The 21,282-nt window shown below is 37.7% G+C and overlaps 1 protein-coding gene across 1 annotated transcript in view; it reads left to right on the top strand.

Moving 5' to 3' along the window:
* PTPRQ (protein tyrosine phosphatase receptor type Q) overlaps nucleotides 1–21,282 on the top strand; it is a 267,228-nt gene that overhangs the window by 182,337 nt on the left and 63,609 nt on the right. The window contains 5 exon segments of the mRNA XM_020993501.2: nucleotides 1,437–1,503; nucleotides 3,230–3,388; nucleotides 3,789–4,011; nucleotides 10,609–10,682; nucleotides 19,661–19,760. Coding sequence (XP_020849160.2) covers nucleotides 1,437–1,503; nucleotides 3,230–3,388; nucleotides 3,789–4,011; nucleotides 10,609–10,682; nucleotides 19,661–19,760 — 623 coding nt within the window.

Genomic DNA, 21,282 nt, shown 5'->3' on the forward strand with positions numbered 1-21,282 from the left:
CTACTTCCTATCTAACGCCACTCTTTCATGCAACCTATGAGCAATCACTAAGTGCTGTTGACCAATTGATTACATTGCAAAATTCTGAAGTCCTCTTTCTTTTTCATTTATGAGTCCATTTGAATATTGGGTTGTAAAGCAGAAAACATGATGACAATTTCCACACTGTATATTTTTCTTCTAGAATCTTGCAACTGGTTTGAACAATCCCATTGAAGAATATTTCCCATACTAATAATTTTTAGTTGTTCATTTTTCTTAAGAGTGGTGGTCTTCCTGCTCTGAAATGCTTTTTATGCCAAATTATATCAGATTTCATATGCATGATGTCATTGCAATATATTACTTGCATTCTCTGTGAACAGCTCAAAGGGCAAGTCTAAAACATATCACTACTTGGTTATTTTCTCTAATGCTAAATTTTGTTTGTCAAGTTAAAAACAATTGTAAACTTAAGATTTGTTTTTTGAAGCCGAAAAAAGCAGGATAAAATGTCTGTTCATGTGCAATTCCTTAAATGCAAAGTTAATAGAAAGAATTCACACTTGATCACACACTCTGCATACAAGCAGAAATGTTTTATGTGTATATGCTACATTATGCAGGTTATGTCTGTAGATCTCTTAGGGCAGGGGTGAAGAAGGGTATAAAGGGTAACTTTCAGGGGAATGATTTAATACAGGAAAACTAGGAGCCTAGAGGAATAGAGTTTCATCACAGAGCAGAGAGAAAAAAGGATCTTGAATATGGATTTAAAGAAACCATGGAGTTACTTAGCTACAGAGAGGCCGAACCAGATGTTTAAGGCGATAAAGAAAGCATGTGGAGAGAATGTAAGGATAGGGATTTTGGTGCCATTGCTTAAATTAATCGCACTGTTCTCAATATTTGATTAAACTCCATATCAGGGGTTCTTATCCTTTTTTTGCATCATGGACCCCTTTGGCAGTCTGGTGAAGACTTTGGGCCTTCTCAGAATGTTTTTTGTTTTTTAAATTCATAATTGAAAAAAAAAAGCTTAATTTCTGTTAAAATTTATTGAAAATAATGATGTATTTTTCCCCTGCAAGTTCATTGACCCCTAAAAATTTATACGTTGACCCACTGATGTTGTCCATGGATGGTACATTAAGAACACCTACTTTGAATCTTTTATGTTTCCAACCTAAGACTACAGTTCATTATCAGTTTCTGGTCAGAGAACAAATTAAACTGCTTTCACTTTGTTCTTGGGGATCTGTACCAAGGAACTCCTCATCAGAATGCCAATCTTGGTGGCTCTTGGGCTGTTTATGTCCATCTTTCAATAGATTATGTCTCCTGGCCCTGTACCGTTAAATGGATGAATATGCTTAATAAAGTCCATGAAATGAAAAGTACAGAAACATTGGGATTACAAATATTTGAAAGTGTTCAGGCATCATGTCTCCTTTCAGGTGTATGCGGTCAATGGTGCTGGTGCAGGGCCCAAAGCCCAGATGAGAATAACAATGGATATTAAAGGTAAGTACTGCCTTTCAAAAGAGCAACTAAAATCTGCCTTTCCTCAAGGAATTAAACATGTTACCCCTTTAGGGAAGGACTTATGATTTACTAAACGTAGGGAAGCTCCTCCTACAAACATTCCAGTCTGTCTGTATGCTACTATATAAATCCCTGGAATTGCCTGAGAAACCAAGACACCCAGAGGTTCATTGATTAGGCACTGAAAGGGACCCTAAAGGTCCAGATGAATGTCTCTGCCCTACTCAGTTTCACAACCTTCAGACCCTTTCCCTGTAATAACTGCCAAATCGCCCAGGCTCCCTCCCAGAAATGAGTTGATATTTTTTCTTGGATCCTATTTGTCTTGGATCCATTAGAGATATAGCATCCTAGGAAGTATAGCATTAAGTTGCTTAGGGCAACTGTACCATATAGCTAATGTAAAGGTTCCTTGCCCAAGGTCACACAAGAAGTTTCAGGAGCAGATCTTAAAAATAAGTCCTACTGTCTCTAAGGCCAACCCCACCCTGCTTCACAATGGAAGCATAGATCTGGAGCTCTAAGAGACGTTAAAGGTCACCTGGGCTATGTACCTTCTTTTATAGTTGGGAAAACTGAGGCCCATAGAAGTTAAGTGATATGGGGAGTAAGGGGCAAAACTTGGGTTCTTTCTCACATTTCCACATCTTATGAATAAAAATTCATTGTTTTTCCCACTATATCCCACTGACAGGATACAGGTAGCAAGTCTAAGAGGGAACATTTGAATCAATGTCTTCCTGACTCCAAGCTCAGCACTCTGTCCCTTCCTCCATATTATCTCAAAAGCCTTACAGTTGTAATGACAGTAACAAAAATAGCAATAATAATGATAATGGTAGCCATGGTAATAATAATAACAATAGTAATAGTATCACAATATATCAAATAGTATATATCATTATGTAACATAAATATAATAAATATATAAATATAATAGCAGTAATCAATAGAGAATGGAGATATGATTTCACCAGTATAGGGAACTTCCAGTAAAATTATTAGGAAATACCAAAGGCACCTTATCTTCCACTTGTAGTCTGAAATTAAAATACTAATTTTAAATTTACTGAAATTAAATTAAAATTAATAAATTTTATTTATATCAATATTTATATAAAATTAAAGAAATAAAATTAAAATACTGAAATTAAATTTAAGTGACTTTCCCAGGGTCACCTGGTCAGTTTTTGTCAGAACAACCATAACATGTTGGCTGCTAGGCACAGCTAAATGGTGCAGTGGATAAAGTACCGGGCCTGGAATCAAGAGAACTTTGACATCTTTTTAGGTCTTTACATATGTTATCTCACTTGATCCGCACTCGAACCCTGCGAGATAGATACTATAATTATCCTCATTTTATAGATGAGAAAACTAAAGGTTTTAGAGGTCAAGAGGTAAGTCTAGGGTCATACAACTAGTCAGTGTCTGAGATGGAACTTGAACTCACATCTTCCTGACTCTAATTTCTATTGCTATATTCTATCCACTGTACCATATAGCTAATGTAAAGTAATTAGTGGTGTGATCAAACAGGTCAGACAAAATGCTTTAAAGAGTATTAGAGGAGACAATGCCTTCCAGTGAGAGAGCCAGTGATTTTTTCATGATCACTGAGCTTATATTTTTCTGACACAGAGCTATCTTGTCATTTTTCATGAACAAAAATATCAAATTTAAAGATATTTTTCTGTTATTCCAGCGCCAGCAAGACCTAAAAATAAGCCAATCCCGGTCTACGATACAACTGGAACTGTGCTTGTTACTTCAAAAACCATTACGATCAGAATGCCAATATGTTATTATAATGATGATCATGGGCCCATCAAAAATGTTCAAGTGCTGGTTTCAGAAGCAGGAGGTACCATAACCGTAACTGTAACTGACAAACATGCATTATATGCCATTGAGTCTGAATTGCTGAGTAAAGAATATTTATTAGAAGAACAGACACCTCTGTAGCACAAGGGTGATTCAGATGTCATGCCATAGCTTGATTTTATGGGTTGTAAAAACTAATATCAAATGCTAGCACTCATCATATTTATGTCTAAAATATATGACTGCTACAAAGTGAACATTGATGCCATAAGCAAAAAAAAAAGACATTTTAAATATGCTTTTTGTCATAAGGGATTTTTCACATTTTTAGCATGATAGAACCCATGTTCTTATGATTCACCATATTGTCTCTTTGGAAATATATTCGTATACTGATCAGAATCATTATCTGTGCCTCTCCTTACATTCTCTGGAATTAGCTCAACATGATGTAAATATTACAAAGTGGTATGATGCATATTACAAGAAGCCAAGGCCATATTTTGCAAATGAAGGTTTTCCCAACCCACCCTGCACAGATGGAAAGCTACAGCTTAGCAGCTATGATGACGCGTATGTCATAGGTGCTGATAATACATGTATGATACCAGGCAATGAAGACAAAATTTGCAATGGCCCTCTGAAACCAAGAAAGCAATATGTGTAAGTACAATCTACGTTCTTTGACCTTGAAGTTAGATAATTCCTTCCATGCTTGGAGGGATGTGCAACTCATCGGTGTGGCCACTGACACAATCAATCCACATTTATTAAGCACTTACTATATGCCAGGAACTGCGCTGGCCATTGAAGGTACAAAGACAGAAATAACAAAAAGACAAAAAAGAACAGTCCCTGCCTGTAAGGAGCTTATTGGAGGAAAACATACCTACACAAAATATATGACAAAATATATGCAAAGTTAAAATATAAGGTAATTTGAAGGTGGCACTAGCAAAACGTGGAGAGAATCAGGAAGGGCCTTGGGTAGAAATTGGTATTTGAGCTGAGCTTTGGAGGAAACTTGGGATTCCACGAGGAATAAAGAAAGGGAGATCACAGTAGGGGCAGATCATAACATCTCTACTCCCTGCCCTGTATAATTAATACCTCTCCCTTTCCATGAATTTCCCCTTAAAGGAGCCATCCAGTACACTAGAGGCCCTCTCTTTATATCTCTTGTGGGTATCTGGGCAGCAATGACATTGTCCATCTGTTGCCTGCCATTTTCAGTGTGTGACTATCTCACCAGCTCATCTCTCTGTGTCATAATTAGTCACTGAAGCCATTTCTCTTGCACCATTCATGGGTAATATACTACAACCTCCGTGAACCCAACATGAGGTTTGTATTGCCCTTGAAGTCACTTGGGATTTTCATTCTTCACAGATCTTGGTGTTCCATGATTCACAGCCATAGAGAATCAGCAGGATAATAATATTGTAAAAATACATGGACTTTTATGACTGTGAGAAGCGTGGGAATTAATATTTCATTTAAAAAAAAACCCTCCTAATTTGAGCTCTGTTGTGCTTTGTATTCTGTGTTCTAGGCTCCCTGTAGGTGAAGCTGAGTTTTTAGTATCCCCTTGCACTGAACTTTTTTTTTCTAATTGTTGTAATCACCGGTTCATTTTAGCTCATTTGGAGATCATAAAGGTCCGGAGATTTAATAATAGCTAGCATTTATATTGTATTTTAAGGTTTGCAAAGCACTTTAAATATGCCATTGCATGCAATCTTCACAACAACCTTATGAAGTAGATCCCAATTATTCTGTCTTTCACACAAATATGGAAATGGAGGCTGGGTTTAAGCAACGTGCATTGTTGCATGCTGCCCTTCATTTAATCTGTGATCCAGTGACACTCACCTCCTTATTGCTCCTTAATACAACACTCCATGTCTTGACCCTGAGAATATTCACTGGCTGTCCCCCATGCCAATTCTCTCTCTTCATAGCTACGTCTTATCTCCTGTGGCTGCCCTCAAATCTTAGCCGAATTTCCTTCTGCAAGAAGCCTTTCCTGGTCTTCCTTAATGCTGCTAAAGCCTTCCGTCTGAAATCATCTCTGGTTTATCCTGTATATTTCTTGTTTGTACAGAGTTGTTTGCATGTTGTTTCTCCACATTGGATTGTAAACTCCTTGAGAGCTGGGATTGTTTGTCTTTCTTTGTATCCCCAGTGCTTAGCAAAGTGCCTGATATATAGTAAATGGTTAATAAATGCTAGTTGACTGACATAGACGGTAGTTGTCTGAGACAGGATTTGAACTCAAGTCTTCCTGACTCCAAGTCTTATACTCTTATTGCACAACCTAGCTGGACTGGACCTTAGTAAACATCTGGTTCAACCCCTTTATCTTACAGATGAGAATAATTTAGTTCAAATAGGTCAGAGAGATTTGCCCACAGTCACAAGATCATAAGTAGCAAAGTCAAGATGCGCATCTAATGCTTGGATTCTAAATCTAGGGCTTATTACCCTATGCAGTATTGTCATAGCCCTCAGACGATGTGCTGCCTAGAGGATGTGCTAAATGTGCTGCAACATGATACAGCCCTATTTGCTTTCCCTTAGGAATAGAGGGGGCAGCTAGGTGACGCAGTGGATCGAGAGCCAGGCCTGGAGTCAAGAAAACTCATCTTCATGAGTTCAAATCTTGTCTCAGACACTTAGTAGCTGTGTGGCCTGGGCAAGTCACTTAACCCTCTTTGCTTCAGTTTCCTTGTCTGTAAAATGAGCTGGAGAAAGAAATGGGAAACCACTCCAGTATCTTTGCCAAGAATACCCCACAAGGGGTCACAAAGAATCTGACATGACTGAAAATGACTGAGCAACAGCAGGAATAGAGAAGAAGCCATTGTGACATCTCAACAAAGTGGGCTAACATACTATACCCCCTGTGCTACCTAGACAAGCCTATGGGCTATGTACCATCAAACATTTTGACAAATTATATTTCATTTTTTATTTGAAAGTTACTCTAATCACTAGGTTCATCATAAGGGGATAATATTTTTGACCAATTCAAGTCACTAACACTACTTACTAAATTGTAGAGGGCTTATAGCCTACAATGTTAGCAAAGGAAGTGCTTACACCAACCAAATCGTATATCCCTTAATATCTATGTTTTGGAGTAATTTGATATTTAAAATTGTACAGACAAAATGTTAGCCTAAGCTAAGGTCATCTTAAAATGAATCCAATCCAATTCAATCAATATTTATTAAATGCCTACTGCGTGCTAAGTGCTAGGGATACAAGAACAATCCTTGCCCTCGAGGACCTTACAATGTAGTGGTGGGGAGACAACCCGAAAAAGAGGCAGGAAAGCAGGAGCAAGGGAGACATAGAGGGTACCCAGTGAGAATGCATCTTGTTCTGTGGAGTTGAAACCAGGCAGAGCAGCAGATGCAGAATGGAATGAGCCAAACATGAGCCCAAAAGGTCGAAGTTCTGCTCTCTGTGAAAGCATTGGGATAAGTTTGTTACTCCATCCTCTAGCCTTCTCTTCTAGAGAAGAGAGGAGGCTGAGAGTAATAGCGTTAGTCAAGGCTTGAGTTAGCAACACAGTGGTGTATTTAGAAGTAATGAGCTTGTACTGGGAAGGGCATATTGTTCCATGGAGTTAACATCAGGCAGAGCAGCAGATGCACAATGGAGTGACTGATCCCAAGCCAGCTGACAAACCAGAACGTTTGTCTGGTCCCCTACATACATCCCAGCTTCTAATGCCATTCCTTCTCAAATTTACTCCCGTCTACTCCATATATATCTTGTGTGTGTCTATTTATTTACATGCTGTCTCTCCCGTTAGGATGTATGCACCTTAAAGACAGGCATGTTGTTTTTTTTTTTTTAATACCCAGTAATTAGCACAGCACCTGGCACGTAGTAAGCTTCTAATAAATGCTTTCTGACTGGTTTAGTTGACATACTTTAATAAATTGGCTTTTTTGTTGTTGATTTTCAATGAATTTCTCTGAGTATCATAAATACTTCTTCAGTTTCAATGATTCAGAAGATGATTTCATTGATATAGGCAACTTCTTCTCCAGTGAAAGTCCCAACCTCCCCACACCTTAGTAGACAGTGTCTGTGGGTTACTAAAGCCAAGATAATTCTTCCCCGGGGGCCAGCCTTCTGAGGATGAGATTCTCTGAATTTTCCTGAGCCAGTCTTTAGATGACAGTCCTTAGAAGCTGCCATTGAATCCAAACTCACCTTTCTAGTTTGTTAGGACCTGCCAGTGTTCTCTCTTGTAACCTTGAGAACCTAGATTCATCTCCATGCCATGAAGAGGAATCTGAGTAGGGTTTTACTGTAGACTAGAAAAGAAGACAGGTAGAACATAATGTTCAGTATTCACATTATCCTTTTTGACCTTTGGGTTTTCATTTCCAAATGGGAACTATATAGAGCTATAGAATTAGAAATGGAAGGGGCTCATGGGGCATTGTACTTCAACTCCCTTATTCTACAGACAAAGAAACTGAGGCCCAGGTACATCTTGCCCAAGGTCATATGTATGATAAGGACCAGGGGAGATTTAAACCCAGGTCCTCTGACTTCAAGACAATAGTCCTCTCCATCATATTCCACTGTCTCCTCCATAGACTAACACATTTTAATCTACAAGATAAGGGGGCTCTGAGAATATTTTATACATGGACAAGTTAGGAATGCAAAGGGAAAACTGGAGAAGATGTTGAGATGATTCAAGAATAAACAAAGCATTTGGGTCTCAAACACTCTAGTTTTTATTTTAATTTACTTCTTTAGATATCACATCATAAAAGAGGAGAAATGCACAAATAAGCCACATGTAGGAACCAAATATATTGACTTTATTGTACATGACATAGTAAGAAGAAACAGGTAACTCAGAAAGTGTAGAATTCTAGAATCTTAAATCTTAGAAAGAGCCCTAGAGATAGTTAAGTATAGTCTCTTTCTTCTACTGATAAAGAAATTAAGCACCACAGATGTTAAGTGATTTATTTATGGTCATATTATAAGTGACCTTGGGCAAGTAACTTCCCCCCCCTTCTCAGTTTCCTCATCCGTGAGGCTTGACCAAATGATTGCTAAATTCCCTTACCATTTAAAGATTCTTAACACTTAATACTTTAGATCATTGTCTCAGTTTTCCACTTTCCTATTACAGAACTGGACAAAGTCATTAAAAACATATCAAACTCTCTTTGCAGGTTAGAGTAATAAACAATGGAAATTAAAGAAATTCAAGTTGTTTCCCCCTACGTTGTCATTGTAGTTCGTCCTTCCTTCTCTAAGAGGCCCAATGACTTCGGGAGGGTGTCTTGACCTTGTGCATGGTTTGCATATGAGTGGGGCAGAGCCTCACTCTCCTTCAGAGTCACTGAAGTCCAGTGGCAAGATGAAGGCCAAAGTCCCCTAAGTTGTCATTCCATCTTGCCACCAATCTGTTAATCATTATTTATTAAAACAAAAAGAGTTTTCTAAAGATAGTTGAAATCAGTATCAAGCTAAATCGATGAAGACTTCAAAATGATGGAGAAAAGTATTTATATGGTGTTTTTCTATTTCATAATTATTTATACATTTACCAATGTGAATCAATTTTCCATTCTCAAACTGCCAATTTTTCTTATGGTATTTTAAAATAAGCCAATGTTAGGTGACTATCTGGTAAATTCCCCTGAGTCTCAGCGTCCATCTTTTCTGTCATGCTTACCTTCAGTGTTGTCATTCTTTCCATTTTTATTTATAATTTTCTCCTTCGGATGATTTGTTACAGGAGTAAATAGCACAAATACAGCTGCAAACATGCAAAACAGATTCATTGATTTTATTGCATATGCCATACTGACAGAAGACTCTGGGAATACAATGAACCTAGAATACTGCAGTCTCAAAGCTTTGTAGGGAGCTCAGAGGGCTCTAAGTAGAACCTCTTCATTTTATTGTTTAGGAAATTGAGGTCCCCCAAAGTTAAATGATTTACCTGTGGGCATCAAATCATTGGAGGCAAGTCACTGGCCCCCTGTTTCCTCATATAATATAATTCCTCACGTAATACAATAGCTTATATGATGCCAGCGATTCCTTCTTATTTCCTTTGCTATTGTTCATTTTGTCAACTTAACAAGTATGGACATTTCAATATACAAAGAAGATCAGAAAAAAGAGATGGTACATGAAACTGTGAACTATTGTACACTGATTTTTGCACTGTATATTAAATTTCACATGATAATAACAGAACTGTCTCTCATCTCTGTCCCTTTCTGAATTTCTTCTTTCTTTTGTTTTTAACTGTTTCATTGACACCTTTTCTTTTTTCTTCCTTTTGCTTGCTGCTTTCTTTTCATTCCTTTCTTTTTCTTTCTTTTCCTTCCTTCCTTTCTCTTCCTTCCATTCTCTTCCTTCTTTCCTTCCTCACTACTTTCCTTCCTTTCTTTCATCATTTCCCTTCCTTCTTTTTTTTTTTGTAAATCCCTATCCTACCCACTTTAAATCCCCCCCCCCACCAAAAAAGGAATAATCAACCTTTCCAATGAACATATTGAAGCAAAAATAAATCTGTACATTGGTCTAGTCTGAAAAGGTTGGAGGCCCACAGATAAACCTTTTATTCTTATTCTAGTATGTCTCATTCTGCACCTCTAGTCTACCACCTTTCTGGCAAGAGGAGGGGAAGTATGATTTATCATAGTCTTCTGAATTCATGATTGGTCAGTGCCATCCTATTTTTGAACCTATGAAACCTAGTGATAGAGTTAGGATTAAAACAGAGATCTCCTCAATGTCCGATTACTTTCACACTTTGCCCTAGATTGCACCCTTTAGTTCATGCAGAGCCCAGAAAGCTGACAACAATATATGACACACAATGCTTTTTTAAGGCATACTCTTCATAGTTACAGAGTAGAATAAATATATTGGATAGGGGGTTGGAGTGGCATAGAGAAACCTTATATATTTAAGTGCTCTGCTTTAGCAGAAAGTTTCTGACTTTGGCCACAGTCTACAAATTGTTTTCCCCCTAAATTCTAGGGTTCATTTTGCATTATTAGTATCCCCCGTTACAGGTACTGATGGCACATAATTGTCATACTAATGTTTGGCTTTTAAAATTAAAGGTTGTGAACTTGTTCCCTTGCAAATAAAAGAAAAGACGGTGCTCATTTTTACTATTAAAGGAATATATGTGTATATTATATTATCTATATGATGTGAAATGTTTGCATTTAATTTCCTTCCTTCTTACAGATTTAAGTTTAGAGCAACAAATATTATGGGACAATTTACCGACTCTGATTATTCTGACCCAGTAAAGACGTTAGGTAAGAAAGTTTAAAATTCTAAAGACAAACCTAATAATATAATTTAATTATAAAAATTAAACATATATCTACTTACTAAAATATTCAAAAATTTAATTATGTTGTGTTGACTTACTACCATTTTTAATTTATGGTATAAATTGACTAGTGAACAAATATCATTCTCTCCCCTCCATATTTCTAATTTGAAGAATCTTAGAAATGAGCAAGTAGGAAGTTGGATGTGTCTCTTGAATTCTGAATTTGTCACTTTAGTTGATTTATAGTCTTAGAGAGTAATCAAAGTTGAAATGCTAAAATGTTAAATATGATTGAAGAGAATATTTATTAGTCAACTGATTACTCAACTTCTGGATGTTTGAAAGTATGAAATTATTTCCACAATAAATCATCACTGACTCAGAAATGTACTGTGCCATATTTTGTTCTAATTTTACCATTCCTTTGAAAAAGAAAAATATTTTCTCAGACCTCATGGAGATGTCAAACTTCCATTTGTAGCAAGCCTGGTGATAAAATTAATTAAGGCATCAGTAAAAAAAAAGGGGGGGGACTAGGTTGACAAGCATTTTACAAAAATGGCATGTTCATTTAAGTTATTTTCCAAAACAGGTTAAGATGCAATGTAGTATAGTGAACAGTGAGGTGGCTTCATAGTCCAGAAGATTTGGGTTCAAGTTTGCCTTTGATCCATCCTGGTTGTGTGACTCAGCATAAGTCACTTAACCCTCTCCCTGCTCTAGGGAACTAAAACTTTAACTTGCAATGAAACCACATATCCAGTCCCTATCTTAAACATATTGTTTTGAATATACACTCTTAACATTTTTATTAATAAACAAAATGCTATGTAGAAAATTTTAATTTTCCCTGTTAGTGAATACGCATCCCTAAAACTAAGAAGGGAATATTTAGCTTTTGTTAATGGATGGCAGTGTGATGCAATGGAAAGAAAACCAAATGTGCAGCCACTGAACCTGAGTTTGAATACAGACTCTGCCACTAACCTCTCTAGGTCTCAAATTCTTCCTCTATAAAATAAGAGTATTCAACTAGATGGTTTTTTCCATCTGGATCTATTATCCTATGAAAAAGCACATAATCTGTGGCCCAGAAGCCCATATTCTGGGTTTATCTGAGTTCAAATCTGAGTTATCATCCCTTTTTAGAGGCTACAGCGTCATAATAGAGTGGCCCAATCAACGATCTGATAATGCCAGGGTACAAGCTATTATTGAAAGTATTGGTAGCTATCAAGGAGGAATAATCAAACTTTCAAACAAAGTCCTCATCCCTCACCTTTTCAAGTTCTTCAAGTTCTTCAGGCTTACTTCGGTTGCTGGTCTATTCTAAGGAGTATTTTTCTGAGATGACTTTGGCACCTTTGTGAACTTCATTCATTGATGTCAGTGGATGGAGACTTGGCATATGTGGAAAGTACCAGTCCTCATATGTAATTCTGGAAAAGGTGGCTGAACTTCATGGTCATGGTGTCTTTGACACATTCTATTACAGTACTAAGAGTCTTAGGGTTAGGTAGGCAAAATGGTCTAGTAGAAAGAGTATGAGATTCAGTTCAAATCTGAGTTCAGATCTGTCTCTGCTCTTTACCACTGGTGGTACCTTTGACACATTGCTTAACCTCTCTGGACTCCAGTTCTTCTTCTGTAAAATGAGGGGGGGGAGTTCAATGCTTTAAGGCCCTCCTAGCTTTATTTGATGAGCCTATATTTCCAATTAAAGCAGTGAACTTTCTTTAAAAAAAGTATTTTGATAATTGAATTTCAATAAAATTGGTTTCCTTTGTAATCCTATTAAATCTATTTTATTCATTTAAAAACAATAATTGGAAGAGTCAGTAAGCTTCATCAGAGTGCCAAAGAGTCCATGGCAAAAACAAACAAAAAAAAGGTTAAGAACCCCTGGAAGAGAAATTACGTGGCCAAAGAGAGATGAAAAGATTGAATTGGATGAACTCTGATGGTCCTTCCAGCTCTAGAGTTATGATCTTAGGACTGACTTAGCAAGTAAATATGACTTTTTTAATCATATAAGACTCTCTAATTTAAATGAAAGACAGAGAGAAAGAGAGAGAGACCTTGTTTTGAGCCTCCTGGACCCCACCATTTACTAGTTTTAGAGAAGAGAGAGAGAGAGAGAGAGAGAGAGAGAGAGAGAGAGAGAGAGAGAGAGAGAGAGAGAGAGAGAGAGTCTGGGAGTGAGGGATTAAGTGTTGACACATGAAACAATAATATTTTGTAATACAGTAAATATAAATAACAATAGTTGATATTTCTATAGTACTCTAAAATTTACAAAAATATTTTCGTTAATTATTTGAACCTAATAGCAATCTTGTGAAGTAATTAGTATATGTATCATTATCTTCATTTTACTACTGAGGAAAATGAAGCTCAAAGAGGTTAGGGTTCAGAAAACTAGTAAACTCTTGGGAGCAGGGGGCTCAAAACAAGTCTATCCTAACTCTGAATTAGGCATTTGGGCCACTATACTCTTTTAGCCTCCAATTTTACAGTGCTTGGAGCTGAAAAACAGAGACTATATCTTTATCTCTATCTGTCTATCTGTGTCTTTCTGTCTTTGTTTGTCTCTGTCTGCCTCTTGTCTCTGTCTCTATCACTGCCTTTGTCTGTCTCTGTCTCTCTCTGTCTCTCCCTTTGTCTCTGCTTCTTTGTCTCTTTCCCAAAAAACCTGGTCACTCTTCATCTTGTCAACACCATTCCTAAAATGTGGTGCCCCAGAAGGAACACAGGACTCCAGATGTTATCTGTTTGTCTAGGTCAGGCTATAACAAGATTTGTTCTGTTTGGCCCCAGAAGGCAGAATCAGGAGTGCTGGATAGAAGCTGCCAAACAGACAATTTAGCTGGAAGCAGGGACAACTTGCTAACAGAGCCATCTAAAAGTGGGATGGGCTTCCTTGAGAGTGGGAAGACTTCCCCTCCTGGGAAGTCTTCAAGCAGAGACTGGAGGATGACCATTTGTTGGGTAGGTTATAGTGAGGATTCTTTTGGTATCTGGATTGTATTGGATGACCAATGAGATCCCTCTATACTCTCAGGTTCTGAGATTCAGTGATTCTCCCTCTTTCTATATGCTTTGCTCCTGTTCAAGTCACTTCAGATCCAATTCTTTAATCTCTAGTAGATCCTAACAGTCTGCCAACAAACATGTTCAAGTCTCTGCTATCCTAAAAACAAACAAAAAAACCTTTTCTCTCCATTCTGCCAATCCCACAAAGTAATCCCTCAATCTCTCCCATCCCCTCCTTTTCATTTCCAAGTCACTGGTCAAACCTCTAGAGAGTATACTCTTCCTGCTTTCCACTCCTCACCACTCCTCTGCAGTGAGATTTTCATTCTTGCTACTCTTGAGACTATTTTTCAAGGTCATTAAGAATTCCCTAATTGCTAGATCCAGAGGCCTAGAATCATATTGAATTGAATGATACCTAATCAATCAAATGCTGACTAGGAATCAGCATTAGCAGAGAGTGAAATGATTTCTTATTAATTAACCCATCTCTGAGCACTGATTCCTACCTAAAAATATTCACTGACTCATTATCTACTAATGAAGTTAAGAAGTCACACAGTTCTTAGCACTATTTTAGATCCAAAATAGTTATTTGAACTTGATTTTTCTAGTCTAAGAGGAGGCACAAATCATAGATTTTTCTCTTTTTTCCCCCCTAAGATCTGTCCCAAATGAAATTCTCATTTGGAATCTTCATTAGGCGCTTAAGTTTATAGCTGTTCCTCTTACATGTTGTTTTGGTTGCAGGGCCTAGATGTAGAAGGTTCTTGTGATTGGAAAACCAGACAGATCCTTCTGTACCTTACAGTACTCTCATTAAATCTGAACAAGACGAAATCCTATCCTCTCTGGCAGTGGTACTCTGTGATTGTTTTCTTTTTCCATAACTCCTCTTGTTTTAACTACTTTCCCAACACTGAGAAGTCTTGATATGTGCTTAATGGGAAACAGGAAACCTATGAGCAAATTACAATTCACATTTGGTCCAGTATGGTTCTTGAACCTGAAAGGGACATGGGGACCCAAGGAAAGTCTAATTCATTTTATTGATGCTTTCTTCTGACTCTCTGGTTTCCTACTTTATCAACTTCCTATTTTTTCAGATTCTTATCCCATTATGAAATTTCTCTATACTGTCTTGCCTTTCCTTGTCTTCTTGACCTAGCTCAAGAAAGTTACCAGTCAGAGCTAGGCATGCCTTCTAGTCCAAAGCATCCCACCTCCTTCCACTTCTTAGAATCCTTAGCAGACTTCAAGACATAGTTTAGGTGCCAGTTCTTAGAGGAAGTCTCTCCTGGTCTACACCCCACCCCAAGTTGAATGTATTCTCTCCATCCTAAAGTTATCTTTAATTTACATACTTTTTATATCCAACAATGAAGTGTAAACTCCTTGACAGCAAAGACTGTTTTTTTAGTCTTTGTATCTTTGATCTAATATAATCCAATACAAATTTATTAAATACCCATTGTGAGCAAGGTATTGTATTAGGTCCTACAGAAAGACAAAATGAAGAATAGTCCTTTCCTCCAAAGAGGTAACATTTTTCTGGAAGAGATAACCAAATATGATGACTTGAAAAGGAAGAGACCTGCCAATGAGGGGGGGCAACTAATTGACATAATGGATAGAGTGCTGGACTTGGAGTCAGGAAGAAATGGGTTCTAATCCAGCCTTAGATACTTCCTTAGCTGTGTGACCCTGAGCAAGTCACTAGACCCTTTAGCCTCAATGTCATTATCAATAAAATGGGAATGATAACAATTGGACCTACCTTATAAGATTATTGTGAGGATCAAATGAGCTAAGGTATTTTACAAACTGTAAAACGCTATATGAGTGCTAGCTAGTATTATTATGAGGAGGGGAGTACAGAGACACCATGTGCATACAGAGGCATATACATGCAAAGCAAATAAAAAGGAATTTTAGTAGAGTAAAGAACCAATACCTAGGTGAAACTAAGGAAAGATTCATGTAGAAGGTCACATTTGAGTTGAGTGTTGAAGACCCATGATTCAAAGAGGTAGGAGTGATGAGGAAGTGTCCCAAAGGCATGAGGGACAACCAGGGCAAAGGCACTCATTCCATTTCTAAAATATGTCGAGGTTCTATATTTTCACGAGTGTTCTATATTTCATGAGGCTTGTTGTTGTTTGTCCTCTGTTCTCGAAGAGGACTATCATATCAAGAAGGCGATGCCATGACTTACAAGGGAATTGGATTGAAGTGAGAGAGGGCTGAGCAAAGTCACCAGCCTCACTTTCCCCTCTGAAACCATCTGGGTCCAGTGGCCCAGTGCATATCAGCATGACTAGAGATGGCCCTAGATGGGGTGGAAGACCCTGGACTTTTAAAGCTACGGTCTTTAGCAGGTCTCAGTTTGACTGAGGCATTGCCCATTCCGCGTACTGTCTCCAGAAATGGAAATCAGAGCCCCCTTTGACAACTGGTAGAGGCCTTCAAGAGAAGTGTTGGTTTACTAGTAGCAGATCTTCAAGAGGTGCTCTAGTCAAAAAGTTCATTGCCCTGAAGCCAGCCTACTGATAGACAGTTTCAAACTTCTCTAGGCTGGTCCTATGATGATAGGCATGCAGTGTGTTTTTCCATCTTGTTCTTGAAAACTTTCAAGGTTGATCATCCCCATAATGAGGCATCAAAATTAGTCTTTGGTAGAAGACAGTTTTTGAGAAGATAATTTCCCTATACTCCAAGACTGAAAAGATATACGCAAAGAATTAATTTTTCCTAGGGAAAATCCAGCATTGCTGATAAGAAAATAGTATTAATTTCCCTATGTGCCTTTCTGTTCTTCCTTACAACCTTGTTACTCACATAGACAGCCTATGTGGGTTAAGCAAAGAGGTCAGTGAATAATGATTATTTTTAATCATAAGACCTAAGTTCCTTGTGGAAATTAAAAGGTACTTTAAAACTCTGATTTCCTGAATTTTAATGGCATACTCTCTTGAATGGTAAAACATACTGGATTCAATTTGCTTTAACATAGAGCTTTGAATTCAGCCAAGAAATGACTCATGGTTGTATCATGGAGATCATGGTTTTATTTTCAAGAACAAGAATTCGGTTTTCTGATTAGGGTTAGTTGAAACAATTTTCTTTCCTTCCTTCCCTCTCTCCTTCCTTCCTTCCTTCCTTCCTTCCTTCCTTCCTTCCTTCTTTCGTTTGTCCCTTTTCTCTTTCTTTCTCTTTTTTCTTTTTATTCCTCATTTTCTCTTTCTTTCTCCCTCCTGCTTTCTCCTTCTTTCTTTTCATTATTTCTTCCTTCCCTCCCTTCCTTACTTGTTCCCTCTTCTTCCTTTCCTTTCTTCCTTCCATTTTCCTTCTTTCCTTCCCTTCTTTCTTCTCATCCCTTCCTTCCTTGTTTTCTCTTTCCTTCCTTCCTTCCTTCCTTCCTTCCTTCCTTCCTTCCTTCCTTCCTTCCTTCCTTCCTTCCTTCCTTCCTTCCTTCCTTCCTTCCTTTCTTTCTTTCTTTCTTTCTTTCTTTCTTTCTTTGTTTTTCTTTCTTTCTCTCTTTCTTTCTTTTTCAGAGGCTATTAGAGATCACCAGAGAAGCAATGAACCCAGCAGTTTGTACATGACAAAAAGGGCACAATCTTCCATAGCCTTGTTCTAATTTTGTGTGCCCAGAGAGTGATAAAGGAGCACATTTCTAGAATACATGTTATACATTGCAGTTCCTCATTTCACTAATCCATTCTTCCTTCTTTGAAAAGCTTTAATAAATGCAACTAATATTTTTGGTTTATTAGCACTGCCCGTTCTGCTGCATATTTGATTGTAACATTCTGCAAATCTATGGAATATTGATTGTCCCAGCAGTATCCTTCTGCTTAACCAGAAGTTCTCTTTCCAAGTTTAATCTAAACAATAATCAGCATATGAAAAATGAAATGTGGGAAATACTGTATAAAAGCAGAAATCATTCATGTTTTGAAATGCATTAAAATTCATCTCTAACTTTTGTATAAGCTATAATACAGGATCAATCATTTTCCAGCTTGAAGACTGCAAAGGTTGGGTGATTTTTAAAGTCCAATATTTGTCTGCTTATACTAAGAAAGGCAGTATAGGGTAGTGCATAGCAAGCTGCATTCAAATCCTGCTTCTGACACATACCAGTTCTGTAATCCTGGAGCAATGATTTCTCTCAGGGTTTTAGGCATCCTTCCAAGGCTATAAGTTGCTAAGAAGCGTTTATTGCCATTTTACTTTCCTAGGGGAAGTCTGACGGATGAAATGGCACTTCTGAACTGCTCCCCTCCCTCGAAATGTCCAGGAGCAAACAAAAGGGAGATCCAAGCTCTTTTCCATCAAATAAACTTATTTTGTAAGCACAAGTCCTGGGAATAAAGGAAATACATTGGTTCTGTCATTGTCATTTGATAATCTTGATTTGCTTCCTTTTGACAATACCTCTGATAAAGTCATACTCTTGATGTCCCATCATAGGTGTCACATTGGCTATGGTCTCTCAAAGACTGTGACAATAGCGTGTAGGTTCTGGTAGGATCTTCCAAGCTAGCAAGGTCCCTTGCAGCTATAGTGATGTACTAAACACCCATCATCTGAGGATCAACAAACTAGTTAGGCTGAGAGAGTCTCATCACCAGATGGGCTGCAACATCTTGACTCTCATCCACAGCTGCTTTGAATGACCACTTATTAAGTTATGGAAGGGGCTAGAGTCTGCATCTGTGGAAAGACTACTCACCCTCCACAACAAAATGACAGATCCTAGAATTATACCTGTATCTTGACAATATCAATCAATTATTGTAACTTGTTAAGAGGGCAAGTGCAAATATTATAATAGCATACATTTGTATAGTCCTTTTAGTAGTTTCCTGATAATAATCTTGTTGGATACATAGGTTGTTTTTGTTCAGTCACATCTAACTCTTCATGACCGCATTTGGGGTTTTCTTAGCAAAGAAATTTCCTTGTCCAGCTCATTTTACAGATGAAGAGACTGAGACAAACAGGGTTAAGTGACTTGCCCAGGGTCACACAGCTAGTAAATGCCTCAGGCTGGGTTTGAACTCAGGTATTCCTGACTTCAGACCTAGTGTTCTATCCATTGTGCCATTAAGCTGCCCAGGTATGTAGTACAAATAGTATTATTCCAATTTTATGATTGAAGAAACTGAGGCTCAAAGAGCTTAAATAACTTGTCTGTTGTCATCCAGATACTCAGTGTTTGAACAGTTTCTCCTGACTCTAAGTTCTATACATTTTTTTTCATCATACCATAATATTTAAGGTAGGAAGGGAATTTAGAGTTCCATGGGGAATTTGATTCAAAAGAATTCAGGAGTCATTGAGTCTGAATTGTAATCCCATCTGTGATGCTATTACCTCAATTCACTTAGTCTCCCTGACCCTCAGTTTCCTGATTTGTCAAACAAGAAGGTTGAACTAGGGGGCCTCTGAAAGCCTTTCTACCTCTAAGTCTATGATCACATGAAGGAAACTGAGGCTGGGAAAGATTGGGACTTGCCCAAAGTGACACATGCAGTAAGGGATTTGAAACCAGATGTAGTGACTCCAAATTTAGCTCTTTTTACCCCTCCCCCAAAAATTCATAAGACAAGTAAAATTCTAGCCACATATAAATGTCTATGGTGTAGTAGATACATAATTACAACGAGAGGACATGAGTTATATTCAAATTACTCTTTCCATAATAACCGTGATATTTTGTATTCTCATCCTATTCACAGCATGACTTAGACTTCTTAATGAAAATGTTTACGCTATTTCAAAAGTCAGTGTATTCGACGCAGTTTTGCCATAACTCTGAAATCAAATACCAACAAATTTTTTCCTGAACTTAAAACAATGTCAGAATAATAATCCATTTTCATATTCATTTTTGATATTTCCTCTTTCCTTTTTCAGGTGAAGGACTGTCAGAAAGAAGTGTAGAAATCATTCTCTCTGTCACTTTGTGTATCCTCTCCATAATTCTCCTGGTGGCTGCTATTTTTGCATTTGCAAGGTAAGATGGGCTTGTGACAATATTTTTGGATTTATAAGACTGTACACATTATCTGAGCCTCATCACCTCTAGTTTAAATAGGTATTATACAGATGCAATGATGCCAACATTGTGCTGGTGTAAGAACTGGATTGAATGTCAGTTTGACTGACTATTGATCTCATTGCCCCCTTTGTCTACCACGATTCCAGCTCAGTATCCTCTTACACCTTAAATGGATGCTACTCTTTTATTGCAGCTCTATCTATGTTCTACTTAGTGGAAATGAAGGGCAGCTGGTCAGGATTCATTTCCTACACTTGAGTTCTGATGATCACTCTCCCAATGTCCTTTCGTCCCTCATATATTTCAGTCTGGCCTTCATGGGTTTTCCTTAAATATTCCACATACAGCACTTCTCATTCCTTTAAATAATTTTCTGAAAAGTATGATGGCCTGGTGGATAGAGAGTTGGCCTGGAGCCAGGATTCATGTCCATTCTCAGACTCATGCTGGCCATGTGACCCTGGGCAAGTCACTTCACTTAATTATATGCTAGACATCTCTTTAAGATTGTAAGTTACAGAGAAGGTGCTGACCTGCATTGGTAGAAGTAATTTTCTCACCTGGTAGTTCCTTATCCCAATAAAATCATGTCACTCATATCTGATAATTTCTTGCAGATTCATAGTTGGTAAATTGTGGAGTGCCAGACAGGCACAGTAAGGCAAAGTACAGAAAAGGTTTTATTATCCAGAATGCTTACAGAATAACAGAATCAATTCTGCATTGATATATCCAGGACCATAGATTTAAAGCTGGAGGGGACCTCAGAAGCCCTCTAGTCTGACATTACCTTCCACCTCCTCATTTTACAGATAAAGAAATAGTCACAGAGAGGTCAAGTGTCTTGCCTGGAATCACACAGCTAGCAAGAATCAGGGCTGCAGTGGCAGGGAGGGGGTAAAATAAGACAGTGGATCTGGGACTCCAGAACCAGTCCTCTTCCCACTATACCTTGCTGCCTCTAGTTAATTGAGTTTTCTGGTTAGATGAAGGCTAAGCAAACAATTGTCATTTTGTTTGGAAACTTGTTACTGAAAATCCTAAAATGCAGAAACAATTTCCTTGCATAAGCAACAATGAGGAAAAATAACTGTATTTTCTTTGAAGATAATCTTTAGGTACATGTCTTATGATTATAATTGGATGGTACTGTTGATTTGAGAAAAGAAGTGTTACAGATTGGAATAGATCTAGGCTGACCCTGGAAATTCTGTGGGGGTTTTTTAAGCCCTCATTAGCAACTTGTTTTCTTATGAATTGTCTTTTTCTTGGTAAAGGACAGAATGTTAAGATTACAAAAAAATAGTTGGCCAAAGTTTTTCTAAATACTGAGATTATTTCCTAATGCATGTTGCACTCTTATTCATATGTCCCAGTAACGTACTTTAAACACATACATACATGCACATTAATACAAAACACTAGTATTGCTAGGGAATCCATGTGACCTTTGGGGAAGGAGGAAGGGAGTAAGCAT

This window comes from Phascolarctos cinereus, unplaced genomic scaffold, assembly GCF_003287225.1.
Source record: "Phascolarctos cinereus isolate Bilbo 61053 unplaced genomic scaffold, phaCin_HiC Scaffold_1;HRSCAF=81, whole genome shotgun sequence".
Lineage (NCBI taxonomy): Eukaryota > Metazoa > Chordata > Mammalia > Diprotodontia > Phascolarctidae > Phascolarctos > Phascolarctos cinereus.